The sequence below is a fragment of the Stegastes partitus genome, unplaced genomic scaffold (assembly GCF_000690725.1).
Source record: "Stegastes partitus isolate 25-593 unplaced genomic scaffold, Stegastes_partitus-1.0.2 Scaffold1075, whole genome shotgun sequence".
Lineage (NCBI taxonomy): Eukaryota > Metazoa > Chordata > Actinopteri > Pomacentridae > Stegastes > Stegastes partitus.
This window is the reverse complement of record NW_007578806.1, coordinates 226,629-244,721: the sequence shown is the minus strand read 5'-3', so window position 1 is coordinate 244,721 and position 18,093 is coordinate 226,629. Positions and strand designations below refer to the sequence as shown.

The 18,093-nt window shown below is 43.0% G+C and overlaps 1 protein-coding gene across 2 annotated transcripts in view; it reads left to right on the top strand.

The window, feature by feature from the left end:
* The first annotated feature begins 820 nt into the window (after positions 1-820).
* Positions 821-18,093, top strand: part of prex2 (phosphatidylinositol-3,4,5-trisphosphate-dependent Rac exchange factor 2) — a 93,377-nt gene continuing 76,104 nt past the window's right edge. For both annotated transcript variants that reach the window (XM_008295779.1, XM_008295778.1), the window contains exons 1-4: positions 821-1,019; positions 15,036-15,107; positions 16,175-16,297; positions 17,807-17,911. In XM_008295779.1, the coding sequence (XP_008294001.1) occupies positions 882-1,019; positions 15,036-15,107; positions 16,175-16,297; positions 17,807-17,911 (438 nt within the window). In that variant the 5' untranslated portion in view covers positions 821-881. The remainder of the gene's footprint in view (positions 1,020-15,035; positions 15,108-16,174; positions 16,298-17,806; positions 17,912-18,093) is intronic.

Sequence of the window (18,093 nt, the reverse complement as noted above, 5' to 3'; positions counted from 1 at the left end):
AAGAATGTGGAAGTTATTTGCTGAAGGATGTGCAAAATCTCACTGTATGTAGTATGGGATTCTTGCATCAGATGTAAAATCTATAGAAATACACAGTTATGTAGTTTTCTTCCCAGTTATGCAATCTCAGCTTTATGATCTACTGTCTGGTAAGTTTATTTGGTCATAGGATAAAAAGTCTGTGAGTTCATTCGTGTTTTTATCCAGGCTTCAGAAGTGTTAAGTTAGCTGGCTGTAGCTATAGTAATCCCAGAAGTATACTAATTATTTCTTCAAAATAAAAAACATTGAAGCATTCAAACAATACGGGTGATGAGTGATTATCCCGCAAGTCGTTTTCAGCAGTTTTCATAGACAATTTTAATTTATCGTTGACCATCTCTGTGATCCTAAAAACAACTTGGTTAAACGTGAGAGTTGGTGTTTTATCTATTTCTGTCTTGTATCGTACTTTTATTTTGAAAAGTGCAGCCGGAAGACACAGTGTGCATGGTGTCTGCCTTGACTCTGGTCCTTCACATTAAAGGCTGCTGGAGGCTGGATTAGGATGAAGATTTAAGGAGTCACATGGACTCAACTTTCCAACTGGTGTCCAGTTGTTGTGCTCTGCTCAGTCACACACTCTGTGGGACGCTGCCTCACACTGTTGTGTCACTTTTTTTTTTTTTTTAATTTCTCAATTTTGTTTTCTTTTTATTTCGGCATTTTTTTCTGCCTTTCGTGGATTTGAAGTGCAGACACCGGTTGCCTCCCCCCCACCATGACCATGCTGCAGACTTCACACTTTGGCAACTGAAGCCCGTTTTGTGATGGGAAACTTTTGAACTGCTGAAGGACAAATTAGCTTTTTTTTATTTTTTATTTTTTAAGCCACACTCAGAATGACTGAGGAGAGCAGAAGTGAGCACAGAGCTGAAAGCGGGAAGGACTTGGAGAAGCAGCTCCGGTTACGAGTGTGCGTCCTGAGTGAACTTTCCAAGACTGAACGGGATTATGTTGGGACGCTAGAGTTTCTCTCGGTGAGTGTTGTGAACAGTTTATATACACTGAACAAAAAAAAGTGCAAATTTTACTAACATGAAGCTCCCATAATGAAACAACAACAAATAAACAAAAACAGGCAGCCTGCTTAGTATGCATGGTGCATCAGCCTGCAGAGCCAGAGCTCGTCCACTAAGTGTTAATAAGCTGTAAATAAAAGCCTGCATGCTGTTGTGTTGTGAGCAGGATGCCTAAACATAAGACTTAAGAAAGTTGTCTGTAATACAGCCTGAACCCATCCCACTGATGGACATGTTAACCTTTCGGATTGAGAGTGTGAAATTGGACGAGCAGTCACAAAGAGGCAGCTTTAGTTCCTGCACAGCCAGTGTGATGTTTAATCCTCTTCTCAGTCTGCTCATGGTGGTTTGTCCGGCAGTAGATGCACGCTAGAACATTTTGTCACCTCAAAATCAAATGTTTCCACACAAAACACCCTCTTTCTGCACCTTTAAGTGACCTCATTCTCAAATGATTTCCACACCTTCAGGTTAAAGTTTATCCGTCAGTATAACTTAACTGTCCTGTGCAGCATTTCCATCCAATAATGACCCCCACTTGCCACCCGGCAGAGAAAAAAAAAAAAAACAGTAGAGTGGGTTTTGCTGATTTCTCTGCCAACTTCTCATCGAATCCAGAAGGGTTGAGTTGTGCCAAAAACAGCACAGGTGGACTCGAATAAAAACCGCCAGAGCTGGCACTCAGCTGGCAACACATCTCCGGCCTCACACTGAGGTTAACACTCGGTTTCCTGCAATCCCAGGAGCCGTGCACTGTCAGTTTAATGGCATCACATAAAATGACACCTAAACTCAAGAGTGGAAAGTGGTAATTGTGTGCAACTGCTAATCAAGCATTCGCGGAGGATGTGAGAAGTCTGTGCGGCGAACACATGATGTAATCCCGTAGTGCTTATGTTTGACAGTCTGGGCTGTGGGATTGGATTCCTTCCACTATATTTTCAAATTCTCAGCAGCGATGGGAAACTTTGCGAGGGGGAAAGGTTGAGGGGGCACTGTGTTGTACATCCTTGAGAGCGCGATTTCCCAGACTACATGTATGAATGTGTGCGTCCAGATGTTTCCAATGGAGGACAGAGGGGATGGATCTCTATCTGGCCTCTCTTAGAAGAGGCATCACTGGAGAAATGTGTCCTCTGTCCTGGTGATGGGGGATTCTGGGGAATGCGGCCACCCCTCCTTTATCTCCCCCTGTAGTGCTGGAACTGGGATTCATTTCAGAGGTGACTGATCCTTACAAGGACTTTCTGTTCTGGCTGGGAATGTCGGGATGGAAACATCAGGCTGAGATCTAACAGTGAGGGATGGGTTAGTTGGTTTAGCTGTTGTAGCTGTTGGGGCTGAATGATGATAATGATGTAGAGACTGTAAAGTGACAGAGGAAGAGTCACTCTTATCTGCAGCTCTTTCTTCTGGGAGATCCTGGGGAGCATCGTGGAAGACACTCTGGAGGATCAAAGAGGACCCTGCTGCAGAGAGGGGTCACATTGAAGGCTTTCATCTGATCTCACACGTGCCCCCCCTCGCTTCCTCAACTGCCACACTAGAACCAGTTACAAACCACACCAGACTTTGTATGTCTAGAGGTCAAAATGGAGGACATCCAGACCCCCCCGATCACCTCGCTCTGCGACTCCCTGGTGGGATAATCCAAGGGAGTCGCAGCAGGGAGAGATGAGAAGACTGGATATTGCTGGAGGGCTGAAAGGGAAAAGGGTAGAGCAGATCACACGGTAGATATTGCCAGGAGGGTGTAAGGGTGAGTGGTAATGGGGGGGGAGGGTGGTCTCTGTGAGTGGCTGGGCTTGGTGCCTTCTCTTGTAAACCATATTTCCTGGAGGAGGAATTCCTCTGAGGTTAGGAAATGCTGGAGAACAATGAGACTCCGGTCAGTAGGCAAAGTTGAACTGAAGAGCAGAGATTGTTGCCGCTGATCCGTGGGACCTAAACACAAAACACCTCGCACATACTCTGTTGTTAAGGTAGTGGAAAACAACACAGAGAGCAAGGATGATTAGAGCGCTTTGTCCCAGGACAGTCTGAGCCCATTGTGTGGACCTACCTAACCTCTGCTGGGAAAATATGCAGATTGCATCTTCAAGGTGTCACTCCTGGAAAGTCTAACTTTGACTTTCTTGGTATTAAAACTCCACCTTTTACTCCTAATGTACTAAACTTCCACAGTAGTCTGACTGTGAGCGGGAGGCTCTAGGGAAGCTGGCTGAAATATCTCCTCCCTATCTTATATAATGAACAATTATAGCGGGAGATAGTGGGCGGTGGTGGACGCTGGTGTTTATCTTGGACAGCTACGAGCCAATAAAATGACAGTCATTCTTAGAAATGCCTCAATGAGAGGAACAAATCAAGACATAATGTAAACAGTCGCCCTAATGAGCTCTTTGCATCTCTGCATTTTTGTAGTCGCCCTGTCAAATGAAATACTTTGCTCAGACTCTGCCATCGATATAGAGACACTGAAAGCCATTTGCTCGCATGATAATCATTTCATAGAGAGAATGCAAGATGTTACAATGGGGGAAACCTTTCATGTCCTGATTCTGGAGGGAGAACTGAGCCACAAGTTAACTTAATATATTCCAAAGAGCTTTGCAGTGCATTAAGTGGTCCCTTAGCTGCTGCCTTTCTCCCCCAACAAAAGCCAGTGTAATGTGAGCGTAATGTTTAAAACATTTTTAATCCCCCGCACAAATTGAAATTACATAAAACTGGTTTTAGACATCGTAATGCTGCAAAGTCCCTACTTTTTGTCAATCTTTTTAAACTATTGGTCTTGAAGGGATGAAATTAAAGAAATGCTGTAAATTGCATGTATGTTTTGACATCTTTCAAATATGATTACCCTTGATACATGTCCTGAGCTTTATGTGGAAAAAAAACAAAAAGTGTTGGTCAACAAGCAGGTTGGCAATCACTTTAAATCGACGGTGGCTTTTCTGTGAAAATGACTGCGGGAAGTTGGAAAATCAAGCCTAATGGAGAAAGCAGTCACCGAGGAGCAGCGTTTACTGGCTCTTAGGAAGCCAGGTGTTCAAGTGAACCCTGTCCCTGTGTATTTGTATTTGGAGGTTCCACCTCTCTCCCTCTCTCAGGGTTTGGATTTGTTTACGTCTTAGCTGCGAGACTGACTTTGGCAGCGGCAGCCGGGTCAAGAAGTTTTCTTTTTTGCCTGTAACATTTGACCAGTGGGCAGTCCTGAACGAGGTCATGTCAAGGGGGGAGGTTCATATCCTCTGGGCAGACAGCTGATGACCCCAAAGGTCACAACCTCTTGTTCCTATCCCCTTTTCCTGTCTGTTAATCTGTAGATTTCATGCCAACATTTCAGCTCCCTCCTGTGTTCTACGTGATGGAAACAGGAACAGAAGATTCAGTTGGTCGGCGCATCCTGATCTGATGAAAAAAACAAAACAAAACACAGCAACAGAAATGTGTAAACAGTGACAACAAACTTTGAGTGTGTGTGTTCAGTATCAGGCTGTAGAGGGCTGTTGCTGGACAAAAACTACTGCCAGGTTTTCTTATCATCAGTTTTTTTTTTTTGTTGTGCTCTGGTAAGAATCTGCGGTTAAAAAAAAGCAAGTAAAATGAAGTCTTACTTTTAGTTTCTGTTGAATAATAAATGAAGGCAGATAGCTGTTTTACTGAGTCAGTGTTTTTAGGGGGTCTGAATCCAGAAATGTTAAAAGCTGTTGTCTGGATAAGCAAAAGTTGTGTCTGTGCTTATAGCCCCTTGTGCAGATTCAGCTAAGTTTTTTTTTAAAAATAACTCCATCAGATAAGGCAGGGCACATTCAACATGTGTGCTCACATGACGCTGCTGCGCTGGGATCGGGCAGTTATGAGACCGCAGGCGAGTGCTTAATGCAGACAGCCTGCCGATGGCCGTTTTCTGTTGCTTACATCAGTTTGTCTCTATAATGGGCTGCATTTTGCGATAAGAGATTCCACGGAGAGGCAATCTGCTGTTTCTACCCTGATTGCTCTCTTCTTTATTCCTTAATTACTTCCTCTTTTTTTTCAGAGCTGATGATCGCCCCATGGAGTAATTCTCTTACTCATTCCACACCTGCCTCTTATCCCCTCTACCCTTCTCATATGCCTCTTTTTTTTTTTTTTTTTTGTCCTGCTGCTCTTTCTTTCTTTCTTTTTTTTCCTCCCACCACTGTGTCTTAGAGAAAGGAGCTTTTGGATACTGTGTTGACAAAAGATGTACTTTCCCCACTCCTTTCTTCCTACATGAACGTTCATTATGACCCCTATTAGGCTCGAGCTGCATGTTTCCGTATCACCGAGCAGAATCTTGAACTTCCCACACGGGCCAAGTTAATTGAAGATCCGTCTTAATTTAGTCATATTCCAGGTACAAAGACACACACACACACACACACACACACACGCACACGCACACACACACACACACACACACACACACGCATACACAGAGGTTTCTAAGGGAGTAAGCAGAAAGAAAAGAAGGTGAGATGTTTTTCTCCTTGACTCTTTTTAATTGGATTTGGTCAGGCTCCGCTCTCAGAGAATACTGGCAGTTTCTCTCTTGTGTCTGTCCCCCTTGTGAGGCCCCTGAACTGATGAAGCGGCTCACTTGCATTTTAATTTCACACCGCCGCCGCCACCACCACACAGGCGGCCTACATTTTATATTATGTTTGCATAGATGTACCCCTCAATTCTGCACTTTTTTTTTTTTTTTTTTTAAATAATCTAAACTGATGATTATAAGTGCAAAAAGATCTCTCTCTGACTGGCCAGGCAGTCTTGTAGATGGCTATTTTGTGCCTTTTTATTTCAACGTGTGCATTATGAGTAGATGAATGATGTTTAAGACTCACTCTTAAAGCTAAATCTGTCTCTTAGTCAGCCTGAAGATGAATGATAACAAGGATTAGCTTGAAGACAACACAAGCTGCTCCTGGGGAGGTTTTTGCCTCAACTTTGAATTCCATATCAATTAAAACACTGAGCAGGATAATCCTTCATCTCCCTATTGAGCAGTGCTGCATTGGGAGCTGCTTTGTGTTTTGCATGCCATCCAATATGTTGTGCATTCAACTTTGAAAGAAAAAAAAAAAACTGGCAATTTACTAGATGTAGCAAATACCACAAATATTCGCTAGCATGCATTCCTACATTATGCCACATTGTAGAATTAGTGATGGTGATTGTTTACTGAAATCTGGATCTATGACTTCATTGATAACTGTTTGTTTTAGTCCTGCACACCTTCCCTCCGTCAGTGTAAATTCCCTCTAACAGGTTCTTACACTGGAGAGAGTTCTTTTGTCTCAGAGGCCATTTTTCAAGCAGGATTTCCTTCCTTCCTGGACCTCCCCGTCTTTACATTGTGCTGCGTGTTTCCTGCTTAAACACACATGCACACTCGTACACTTCCCCCCACCGAGGGGAAAGCAGCGTTGCGCTACAGATGCCCACTTGGCAACGCTAAGCTCCTCTGCATAGGCGGACGGGGCTGCAATAAGCCCTGTGCTGAATCCATTGAGCGGCTTCGGCTCGGGAGGTGGAGGTGGTGCTGTCCCTCTGCCCAGAGGAGAAGGCGGCCTTTGATTTGGCCAGTGCCAGCTGCCCGGTCACATGGCGCCTACGTGCGACAAGTAGAAGAGTGGCAGGGCTACGGTAGACACTTGTCAGGACGTTGAGGCTGTGTGACGGGGTCATCATTACAAGGGGGCTCTGTGTTTTAGCTGGCATGCTCTGCTGTGTTAAACACACACACACACACACACTTGCTCAGATCAGTATGCCTGCAGTGCAGAGTGTGCACCCTCAAACTTCTATCAGCGGTGCCATAATTTTGAATGACACTGTTGGGGGGGAAAAAAGAAAAAAAAAGCTGACAAAATGTTTCAGAATTATTTGTATGTTGCTCATTAGCCCAGTTAAGTAATCGGCAGTGAAAATTTAATTACAGACCACGTGATCTGATGTCATGAACTGTCTCACAAATTCTCTCTGCCTCACTGCCTGCTGCATTCTCTAATGTGATTTTGTCTTTTTTGATGAAGCGTCTAGACAGGCTCACATGTTTCCTCTGTGGTTTAAAGTCACACTTTCCATGTCATTCATGTCTCTGTCCGTCCTGCATGTCAGAATGTGTAGACTCGGAGCTGCCCAGTCAGACATGATGGGAAATTCCACTTCAGTCTAAATGATTTAATTAAGCATTTTGAAGAGAATTTGCTATTGAAGCTCTAACAGTTAGACAAGTATCTCTCTGTCTCTAAGCATCCTCTGTCTGCAGACATTCTTTCGGTCTCTTGTTCTTTCTTTTGGAAACTATTTGTCTCTAGTACTAGTGACCTGACCTTGTTTGAATAGAGCTCTACTTTCCGCCTTTTCTGCCTTCTAGTCTGGAGTCGTCAGCCTGTAAAATAATGTAGGAACAAAACTTCTACCATATCATAATGAATAAATAAATGATTAAATAATGATGACAAAATGGTAACGACGAATAGTAAGTAGGTCTATACTGGTCCGATGCAGCCATGTTGGCATAGCGCCTCCTGCTCTGGTCATTCACAGACAAAAAGAAGCTGTGATGAGCAGAACCCTAGCAGGAGGGGGTGTTTGTACGGGTGGGCACACTCTCAACAGTCCTACTTTGGGAGAATGAGCGTCTGGCAGGGTAGTTGTTCATTTCTCCATTGACAGTGTCCGGTTCTGTCATGTGTGAGAGAAGCTGACACTGCAGGTTTCGTTTTTTTCTCGCCAGTCCTGCCGAAATAGATGGGGGGGGGGGGTTTAGCCTCCCACAGATGGTGCACAAGTAATCAGACGGTCAGACGGTAATCTGATGAACAGTCGGGATGTGTGACAGTCACGCTTGGGAATGCGCCACAGATTGGGGAAACTGACAATTCTGCTTAGTCATCTCGGAGATCAATACTGGTGTGTGGCTCCTTCGGGAATTGCCAGCAATCAGTGGGTGATGGTTTGCTTGGCTGCACATGGTGAATTGGGGGCTTGGTCTCTAAACTCTCATCTTCTGGAGGGTAATCTCTCCACCTAATATCCAATTTCACAATTGAAAAGATTGTCCTAATATGTTAAAGATGCCTTCCCCCTTATAGCGCCATGATGGATGGAATTGAACACAGCCTGTCAGGCGTTCAGTTTAACGGACGGGGCCGCGGCCGTCGTTTTCTGCTCAGTCACTCCAGCGTCAAGTGTGCAAGCGGCTCACTGGGGCTCAGGCGCAGACATTGGACACAGACATATTCATTAGATGAATTGCTTCATTCCAGCTGTTTATGAATGTATTGGGTGCCAGGGTCAGTGGAAGGACAGCAGTAACATCAAAGAGAAGAATTCCTAACTTTCACAGACAATACCGAGTCCTTGGAGAAGCCTCAAAGCACATTGCTTGTTTGTCTTGTTTTTAGTTTTCTACGCAATTCTCACAAGACAGTCATGTTCTGAAATGATAAACTTTTAAATTTTATTCCAGTCACTTTCTCTTCTTGGCTCTCTCATGACAGGGACACACATTGTATGTTGCCAAGAAAGTGTCAGATCCCTCCTTCTGCAATAAGTGCTCTTACAGACATCCTGAATTTTAAATTAACACAAATGTTCCACAGACAAATGGGCTATTGTTCAGCAGAAGATGCTGTGAAATGACTCCTCACTATGTTCTCCATTGTTCATTAAAACAAGTCATTGAGCTGTGCGGATGAGCCTTAATAGCCACTCCCAAGATGGACGTATTAATACAACTGGATGTCTGTTTGGCGCCTGTTACATTCCCTGAAAGAAACAGGTCTGTTTGGCAAAAACTAATCAGAGGGCTGATGAGATGGCAAGCCCGGGATGAGTCTTGGAGGTGTCACTGGGACCTGTGGAAGGCAGGAGGGGCATTGGTTTATAGGAAGGGATCACTACAAAGAACCTTTTCTCTCTTTTCGGATGTCCCCCAGTGTGCTCTCGGCACCAGAGACTGTTTGTCTCTGGTCAGTACTCAGGGGAAGTTCAGTTTTTTGCTTGCCAGGAATTCGGTGTGTGTGCATAGGTGTGTGTATGGGAGGCCTCTGTGCAGGAGATTTAACCCTGTGATGTTGAAATCCGGTTTAAGAGCAGCTCCTCTGTGCAGGAAGCATAGTAAAGGCACCATATCCTCCCCACAGAGTTGCCATGTTAAGAAGAAGGCTAAACAAGGTTCTCTTTTCTTCCCTTCTTCCTTTCCCTCTGTACTTCCTTCCCTATCTGTTTATTCTGTCCGCCTCCTCCCTTTTCTATCTCCGCTCTCTCACCAGCGCAGCACATTCTCGGATACTCAGGTACTCTGAGAGGTTGTGTGATGGTTGCACACCTGTTACCTGGTGTCCTTTAACACACTTTTGTCACTGTCTGAGGAGAGACTATATGACAAAGAAATACACACACATACAGTATTTGAAAACACTGCTATGTTAATGAGCAAAAGCTTCACAGTCTGGTGATTCACTCCAGTGGGCTTTGTCATGTGGAAATTGTTGTTTGTGTGTCCGTCTCCAGCTTTGAATAAGCCTTTGTCTCGTCTTTTTTTATTTGTTAACAAGAGAGGATTCCTTCATGGTGATGCTGGACTGTGATAAATTGATTACCTGTACAAGTGCACGGCGATGTCCTTATAGATTTTCTTTTTTTTTTTTTTTTGCAGCAACGTTGTAAAAAGTGTGAAACAAATTGCATATATGGGTTGTTTATTTGCATTTTTCTTCCTCCGGGTAAGACTCCAAAGCAAATCAGTGAATTGTGAGTGGACAGAAATTTGAATAGTCAGCAACACATTTGAACCAAAACTCTGGCAATGTAGCAGTTGTTTTAAAATTGTACAGACAGATGTGCTGTTCCATTTAATAACGTCTTTTAGTGAAGCTGCGTCACCGCTTTTAATTTTAGGAAGAGGACGGTGTTCTACATTTGAACCTATTTATCCACAAGGGCCGAAAATGGTTGTTTTGCATGTAATAGATCAAACACACCCCGTGTTCCTGCCCACTCTTCCAATGGTTCTAACTTGAATGCATAAACAGATGTTTGAGGCTAGCTTTGTACTTGATTCAAACTAATTTCTGCAGCATGGGAGCAGCCAGATAGCTTTTTCAGCCTTTCTAATCAAAGCAACTTGTTGCTTTGTTTTGCTCCTTTGGATCTGGTTAGCACTCTGTTCCTCTCAGGAGGGAGGGTTTTGTATTCCCATCACAGCCTGTTCTGCTGGGTTTAACAAGACTGTCTGTGTAACATGCTGAGCGACAGGCATTTTCTTCCTTTTTTTCCCCCATTCTCTTGTACATTCTCTGACACAAGTGCATGCTTCTGAAAAATACTGTACACACACTTTATTTTGAAACTCAAGAATGTCCATCATTGTCCTCTTGTTATGTCATTTTTTCAGTTTACTCGGCCTCTGTTTTTGCCAAACTCCTCTCGTGTGATTCATTTGTTTCATTGACAAAGAGATAAACATACACAGGGGGAGTGGCTTGTCTTCCGCTGATTGTATCTTTCCAGTCTGGTGAAGAGATTCCGGGGGGGAGAGCATTGCATAATATCCATTCACAAGTGTCCTAAACTAAGCTGGTTCTCCGGCCCGTCTGTTTACCCGCCTCCTCCTCCTTTACTATATGACACTCAAGTCCACAGGATGCAGGGTGTAATTTCAGCAGCCCGACACCTGAACAGAAAACATATTTCAGCAAACAGTAGTTATTGAGTGAGCTGTCAGTCATGTGAAATTGAGGCAGTTTTCTGCTCTGTCCAAGTCTGTAATAGAAACGTCTGTGATTTGACCTGCAGATCAGCAAACTCAACCTGATATCAGTTTCCTGCTTGCAATTTCAGCGTGACAGTTAAAGTCAAGTTATTACAATTTATTTTTTTTTCCTCCCAAAATCTGAGCATTACTGTGTGATGCACTCCAGTCATGATTTCCACTACCATGTCTTTGTAGCCCGCAGTATGTGGTCCTTTGTTGATTAATGGCATGTAGGGCCACATGCAGTGATTGGACTAATCTATTCATCACACCCATCTGCTCTGTGGAATAATGAAAACTTTAATGGGGTTTTAATGTGTAGTCCTCCCTTAGCAATCAGAGCGACAATCCAGGTGATTATACCTGGGCCTCGGGGAGCAGGGAATGACTTTCTGAGAGAGTTTTTTTCCTCGTTGAATGCCCCTGATGCGAGATCAAGGATTGAAGAAGCGTGTTCTGTATGTACAAGTAGAAGAAGGAAAACGGCAGCCTCAGCTCCTCACTCTCCCCCTTTAGGGAAAAATATGTCAGTGGCTACTCACAAGCTTCAAGTGAGTGGCATACAGCATGTGTGTTTCTGGGTGTGTGAGGAAGAGTGGATGCCATTTTGGAGAATTTTCCTAGAAATGCCAATGGAAAGAATGCTGGAATGCTGTATTTTAAGGTCATCACTTTGCCTCACAAGCTCAGAAATACGGTAAAGGTGGTGATACAAAAAAACCTTAAAGAAAATTCACAAACAACACATTCTTCTGGTGAACTATGACTTGTTGTTGGGTGTTTTATGCTCTCTTCAAAATGCCTGTACATCTTTGGTCACTGAAGGCGTGACATGGGTCATGAACAGCTCCTGTTGAGCCTTAAAATGCATTCAAATCTGCTTGTGATTCAGTTGTGGCTAGTGCCCAGACATGTCGGATTCCTGCTAGAAAGCACATCCAGTCCTAGGGAACAAAATGCATCCCTCTGGAATTCAACAGTCGTTGTGTGAAGACAAAGACAGCAGCTACGGTTTAACACGGTGGAAATGTTTCTCTTAGAAATTGACACCAAAAAGTTACTTGAAGAATGAAGAAGAATCATGAATGAGTCAACACTTCTCCAGCTATGCTTCCGCACGCCTTTGTTTTGAAACGAAATGCGTCTTCAATCCTATTCTTTCAAGTGAATAATTTTTATCATCTTAGACAGAACTGTCAATACTATCTTGCACAAAAGCTTTAACCCGCAAAACAGATGTTCTACTCCGTGATGCTATCAAGAGACGAATTCTGGATGTGCTCCACCAACACCGATCACAAGACTGAATATGGATGACGCAGAGGTGTAGATGCAATGCATTTGCGCTTTTTGCAAATGAGCTGTGCATGTATGCAGCGCTGTGAGGTACCACAAACCTGGAAATGGGTTCACATTCACAGTCACCCTGGGTACTGTTACTGCGTCCATAAATCGAGTCAGTCAGCTTCCTATTCACTGTCCGTGGAGCTGTTCCAGGATGAGTCTCTTAACAGCATCAACAAGGCAGTCTTGGCAGTCTGTTCGGAAGAGACATGTTCGTTTCCACAAATCAAGTCTGAACTATCCACAATTCTAGGAACAACATGAACAGTGTCTCAAATTAACCGTTTAGCGGAGTGTTGTGTGTGTGGTAGACTTTATCTTAAAAACTACATGAAAGATGTTTTCAATTTTAAACCAGCAATTCTGCACGACAAAAACAAACACTCTCTTATCTTTTGAGTGGTAACACAATTTATTATCTCCATCCAATCAGATTTAGAGTGCCTGCACTCCATTATGCTGCATGTTTTTTTTTGCTTACGCTGTTTACATCTGATAAGCATCTGCAGTGTGTCTCCTTATATTTTGCAGCAGATTCCCCCCATAGCAATAGATATACAGTGTAATTAGTGCTTTGCAGATGTAGAGATTATTTCTTGTTGAATAGACTCTTCATTATTAAAAGTGAAGTTATAGACTCTCTAATGAGCCCGTCTTTGATGTCACACATCAACGGTAGGAAGCAGAGTTTTGATGGAGATTAGTGCTGCTTTTACTCATCTCACTGTAGGTCATATACTGTAGCCTTTGCCTGCCGGATTCTGCTCAGTGTTTGTACATATTAGACTTGCTAATCAGATGCTAATGCTTGTGAGTGGCAGAGTTGCGAGGCAAGGCAGCTACAGAATGGTAATCAGCGTGGAGTTGGCCTACAACAAAGAGGCTGATTATTTAAGCCCCCCTTTTCCAACCGCAAACCTAAATTCATGCATTCACTTACACAGTTCCGTTTGAAGCGCTGCCTGACGTCAATACAATGTGATTAAGATGATTCCTGTAATCTTTTCATGTCAACTTGTTTTCTTATGAAAGTTAACTGAGCATTGGCTTTGCAATTAGCCAGAAATGTAGACTTTACCACTGATTTAGCGCCACTGCCTTTCCATCTGTTCGCAATTCATCAAGTGAAACTTTTCAATAAGCTTACTGTAGTCGCAACCGCTCACTTAGATCTCGGTGTCGAGGAATAATCCTCGGCTTGTCCGCTCATTAAAGTAACCTGTTTACATGCTTTGTGGTTGTATTATGTTTGCTTGCTAAGGTCAGGTCGCCTGCTGTGTGGCTGCACCGGGCGACAGATGGCATTATGGCCCTCAGTGGGGCGGTAAAGGCACGGCCATGGTTAAGGTTAACTACAAAGACAGATGTAACTCCTGCGTGCACCCGCAGAGCCCGTGTGCAACATGCAGCCTTGCAGCATGGAGTTTGATCATGTTAGTCACGTATTTATCCTGCCGCACCATGAAATGAAGATTTGTGCTGCTGAAGTGTCAGAATCTGTTGTATTAGACAACAGCCTGCGTGCCTATTAGGCCGTCATGTTGCGCTGACTTTGTGCGAGGATTGGTGTGATCTGTGACAGGCCATTGATTAAGCTGGATTCTAGTTTTGACAGCCTTGCTGCATTTAGGAAACTCTGTCTTTTAAATGGTGTTTTGATGGACACAATTTGAATTAATCAGCTGGTTCAACTAAGACTTTCTCGCTTTACCTTCCTTTCATTTCAGTTCATTTATCTTCAGTGTCATGAATCTCACTGCAGTGTTTTAGGAGGCTGGCTTGATGTAATAAAATCCAAATATTCCGACTAAAGGTCTCATATTTGTCTGTATCTTTCTGGCTTTTATGGAATTTTGAACGTAAATTAAGTGAGTTGTGCGACATGGAAAATGAAAGCAAATGCTGGTGTGAGCATATTTTTGTGATATTATGTCAAGGACATCTTTATAAACTGCTGCTTAACTTGCTTTCATTCAAATTTGTCAGAAATAAAAACATGGAGGATGGTGTTGTTTAACATCAAGTTTGATGAAGCTAGAAATTGGTGGTATTAAATGTAATTTGTCATGTACTTTATAAAAGTTTGTTTTTTAAGCCTTGCTTTTGATTTCATAGCTTCTCTCAAGTAAAGTGGCTTTTATAGGCATCATTCAAAATCTAAGTGTGATGCAGTCAGTTTTTTCCCCAAGAGCTTTCGGCGGAGATGGATTAGTGTCTGCCGAACTATATTCCGAGTACTGCAACACATAAACATAAAGATTCTTTTCTGGTACCTGTTGATGGATGTCTTCCTCTTTAAAAGCTCTCCCTTCAGGCGGAGTTCAGAAAATGACTAATTTCTCTTTAGTCACATTTTAAGAATACATTTAAAGCACACCTTCTTAATTTGTCAGTCTCAGAAAGTGCCCTGAAGCTTAAAATGGGCTGTGCAGTGAAGCAGTCTGGGAACCAGCGTCCTCGGGGACCGAAATAAGTAAGAGCACTCTCCATCCGTCTCAATTCACACACTCTTGGCCTCTCCAGCTCACACCCATAGCCACTTTAGGCTGCCTTTGAAATACCATGCGCTGCAATTATAGTTTTTTTTTTTTTTTCATCCAGCGCAAAGATTATGTTTCATGAATATCAGGTGTCCATTGTGAGGGTTACCAATTTGCTGTGGCAGCGAAGTGTTGCAGCTGCACCTAAAGCCTCAAATCTGTTCTTCTGTTTTGGCCTGTTTAAGGGCACAAACGATCAAATGCACCACAAAAAAAAAAAAAAAAAAGGTCATTTAATCCTGGGGTCGGTTCAAAAGTGTTAACTGCTGCTTTCCTTTTCTTGCTCTGCTTCAGGTGTTTCTACATCGTCTCAACCAGTACGCAGCCACCAAAATCGACAAGAACATCACAGAGGAAACGGTTAAGGTGAGGGGCAGTCTGTGAGGTATGCGGCTGCGTAATTAAGATTTGGAAAAACATTGAGAGTAATTGACTTTTACTCTTTGTTGCTGCACACAAACCCTTATTTTCGTTCAGTAACCTGATCCATGAAAAGTTGGGAAATTACGTCGAAAACTAAACAAAGTCTTGTTCTGGGGTGCTGTTTTAACTGAAAATAGCCAAAGTTCTGAATGGAGAAAGAAGTAGTGGGCGATCCAGGAAGCAGCTGTAAATATAATCTATTTATAAATGATGCCGGTTCGAGGATAATAAAGGATGCTCTCTCACAGTGGGAGTGCGAGCGTCTCTGCGAACTTGCTTACTTTTGAAGGTAAACATGCATTCAGTGGATATTTACTGCATGTCCCGTGTTTTGGAATATGTCCTCCACGGTTGTGTTTTGTTTGGGAACATGCTGTACGGAGAGTATTTCAGATAGCGGGAGTCATTATTAGAAGCTGCAACGTCACCGAGCCGCCGAATGACACCCAAAGTGGAACCCTGATGACAAATGTAACCAGATTTTGTTTTTTTTTCTGTTTGCTCAGCTTCACTAAGGATTATTTTAGCCCCAGAACACTCATGAAAGACTTCTGGTTTTTCATGCTTTAATTTAATTTAACCAGCCTCTTTCTTCATTCAGCATCAGCGTATTGTTTTGTCCTTTAATATCACCACAATAATGGCATAAATGAGGGCAGAAGTCAGCACCACATGAAGGCTGAGTTTCCGCTCAGAAGATCTTAAAAAAAAAAAATGTGTTCCTTTTTTTAGCTTTTCTGCTAAAATATCTTTAATAATGTTTGAAATTCAAATATCAAAGATGCTTCAAACCAGGATGCTCATTACAAAGAAACCTCATTCTTTTTATGCTGTGGCCTCAGACATTCCATCCCCTTGCAGCACAATGACCACAAAAAAGCAGCATATGCCAAAGTATTGATTCAGGCAAACTTTGTGACTGCAATGGAGGCTGGCAAAGATAATAAACATATGTAGACTAACATACATCCTATTTTTTTTTTTAAGTTTTCTCTCTTTTTCTCTTTCAGATTTTATTCTCCAACATTGAGGACATTCTGGCGGTTCACAAAGACTTCCTGTCCATGGTGGAGGAGCTGCTGCAGCCCGACCCTCACGCTCACCATGAAATCGGCCGCTGCTTCTTGCACTTTGTGAGCAACACATGTTCCTCTACAGCCAGCAGTGCCTAATGCTTCCTCTTCTGCAAGTTGAAATTCATCTCAACACCTTTTAAATATGATGTCCGAGCACATTTGCGCTGATGCGATTTCCCCGTTCGTAATAATCCTTAGTTCAGTGGAGCCTGTAATCTAAAGAATTTGTCTGTCAGTGCTCAAATGCATCATTATGTCTGTGAGTACTCCTGAAAATCATAAGGTACTCCACATGTTGTCGATTTATCTCTCTTGAGAGAGCGCACATGTGTGATATGCTTGATAGGACTCTGATATACTGCTCTCTCCTGCTATATATCACATTTCTTTGATGCAGAGTCTTGAGGCTCACTGGCATATAATGGCTTTCAAAGTCTAATAAATCTAACCATCCTTCTGTTGGGCTCGAGGCAACTTCTGTGTAAGTTGTGGCCGGCTGCTGTCAGTCCAGGTGAAGGAGAAGATGATCAAGCAGTACAGATGGCACAGTTAGCTTTATGGTGATATGACCTCATTGAGAAAATGGGACATATTTTAGAGCAAATCTGAGGACTCATGACTCATGATCATAATTCAGTTAAAAGCGACCATGTGATGTCCACAGAGAGAAAACAAGCAAATTAGATACACTTCCTTTTGTCTGCAATTTCTTTTCAAAAGTTTCCCTCTTTTTAGTGATTTGTTGATGCAATAAAATTTCCAAGAAACAAAAAATGACACAATCTAACTTTGCTCCAGAAATGCACACAAAAAAGCAAACCAGCTGGACAGTTCAGAGAGTCAGGCCTCGGTTCATACAGGCTTAAGTCTCCACTCCTCCCCTTATAGTGACATCAATCCCGAGGAAGAGGCTAATCATTTTGGGGGGTTCGTAAACCGACTTGTCTGAAAACATGATTCAAAAAGAACATCGTGCTGCACAGTTAATCATGAAGTTGTGATTTCGCAAGCGCCTCTGCGTGTTGTTATGACAGCTATGTCTGTCCACATCACCAGCTTTGTCTTCGGAGACGCAGCGACATATCTCAAGACTTTGTGCTATTTTTGCCGCTCTGTGCTGACTTTGTAGTGGGTGATTTAGAGGCCGTGTGGTCTGGTCCTACTGCTGGCTCTTAAAGACAATGGAGTATGAATGTCAGACGAATTGCTTTGGGAGGGAAAATTGTCGGTCATATGGCTGCAAGGCGGATGACAGGATGCGATCGAGGACCCCATCCCCCCACCTTAACACACAATATATACATTATGCATTTCATAAGTGTGAGAAGAATTTACTTTGAATCTTGTGCTGTAATTCTGTAAGCCTGCATTCCTGCTTTTTTCCCCTCTTTGGTCCAATCGTCTTCTATTTTGCCGTGTTTGACTTGCTTTATTCTTGATGTCCTCCTCTCTTTTTCCCCTCTTCTGTTTGACTTTGTCGCCCTCTTTGTCGCACTTTTTGTCTGTAATTTGTTACTTTTACCCCTCGTGCGTCTACCTCACCTTGACTTTCTCTGGCTCTTGCAGAGGAGCCGCTTTCAGATTTATGATGAATACTGCGGGAATCACGAGAAGGCCCAGAGGCTGCTGCTGGAGCTCAATAAGATCAGGAGCGTCAGGACATGTTTACTGGTGAGACGGGGCTGTAAACCTCCACGTACTGAGTAATTTGTAACAAGCACACATTTGATAGATACTGTAACCACTGCTGAAGTCAGGTCTTAAAAACGTCACTATTTAAGTCCAAGTCTGATAAACCGTTTTCAGTTCTTGGTAACAAAATAAAAAAGACTTCATCGTATTCCCGCAAAGCC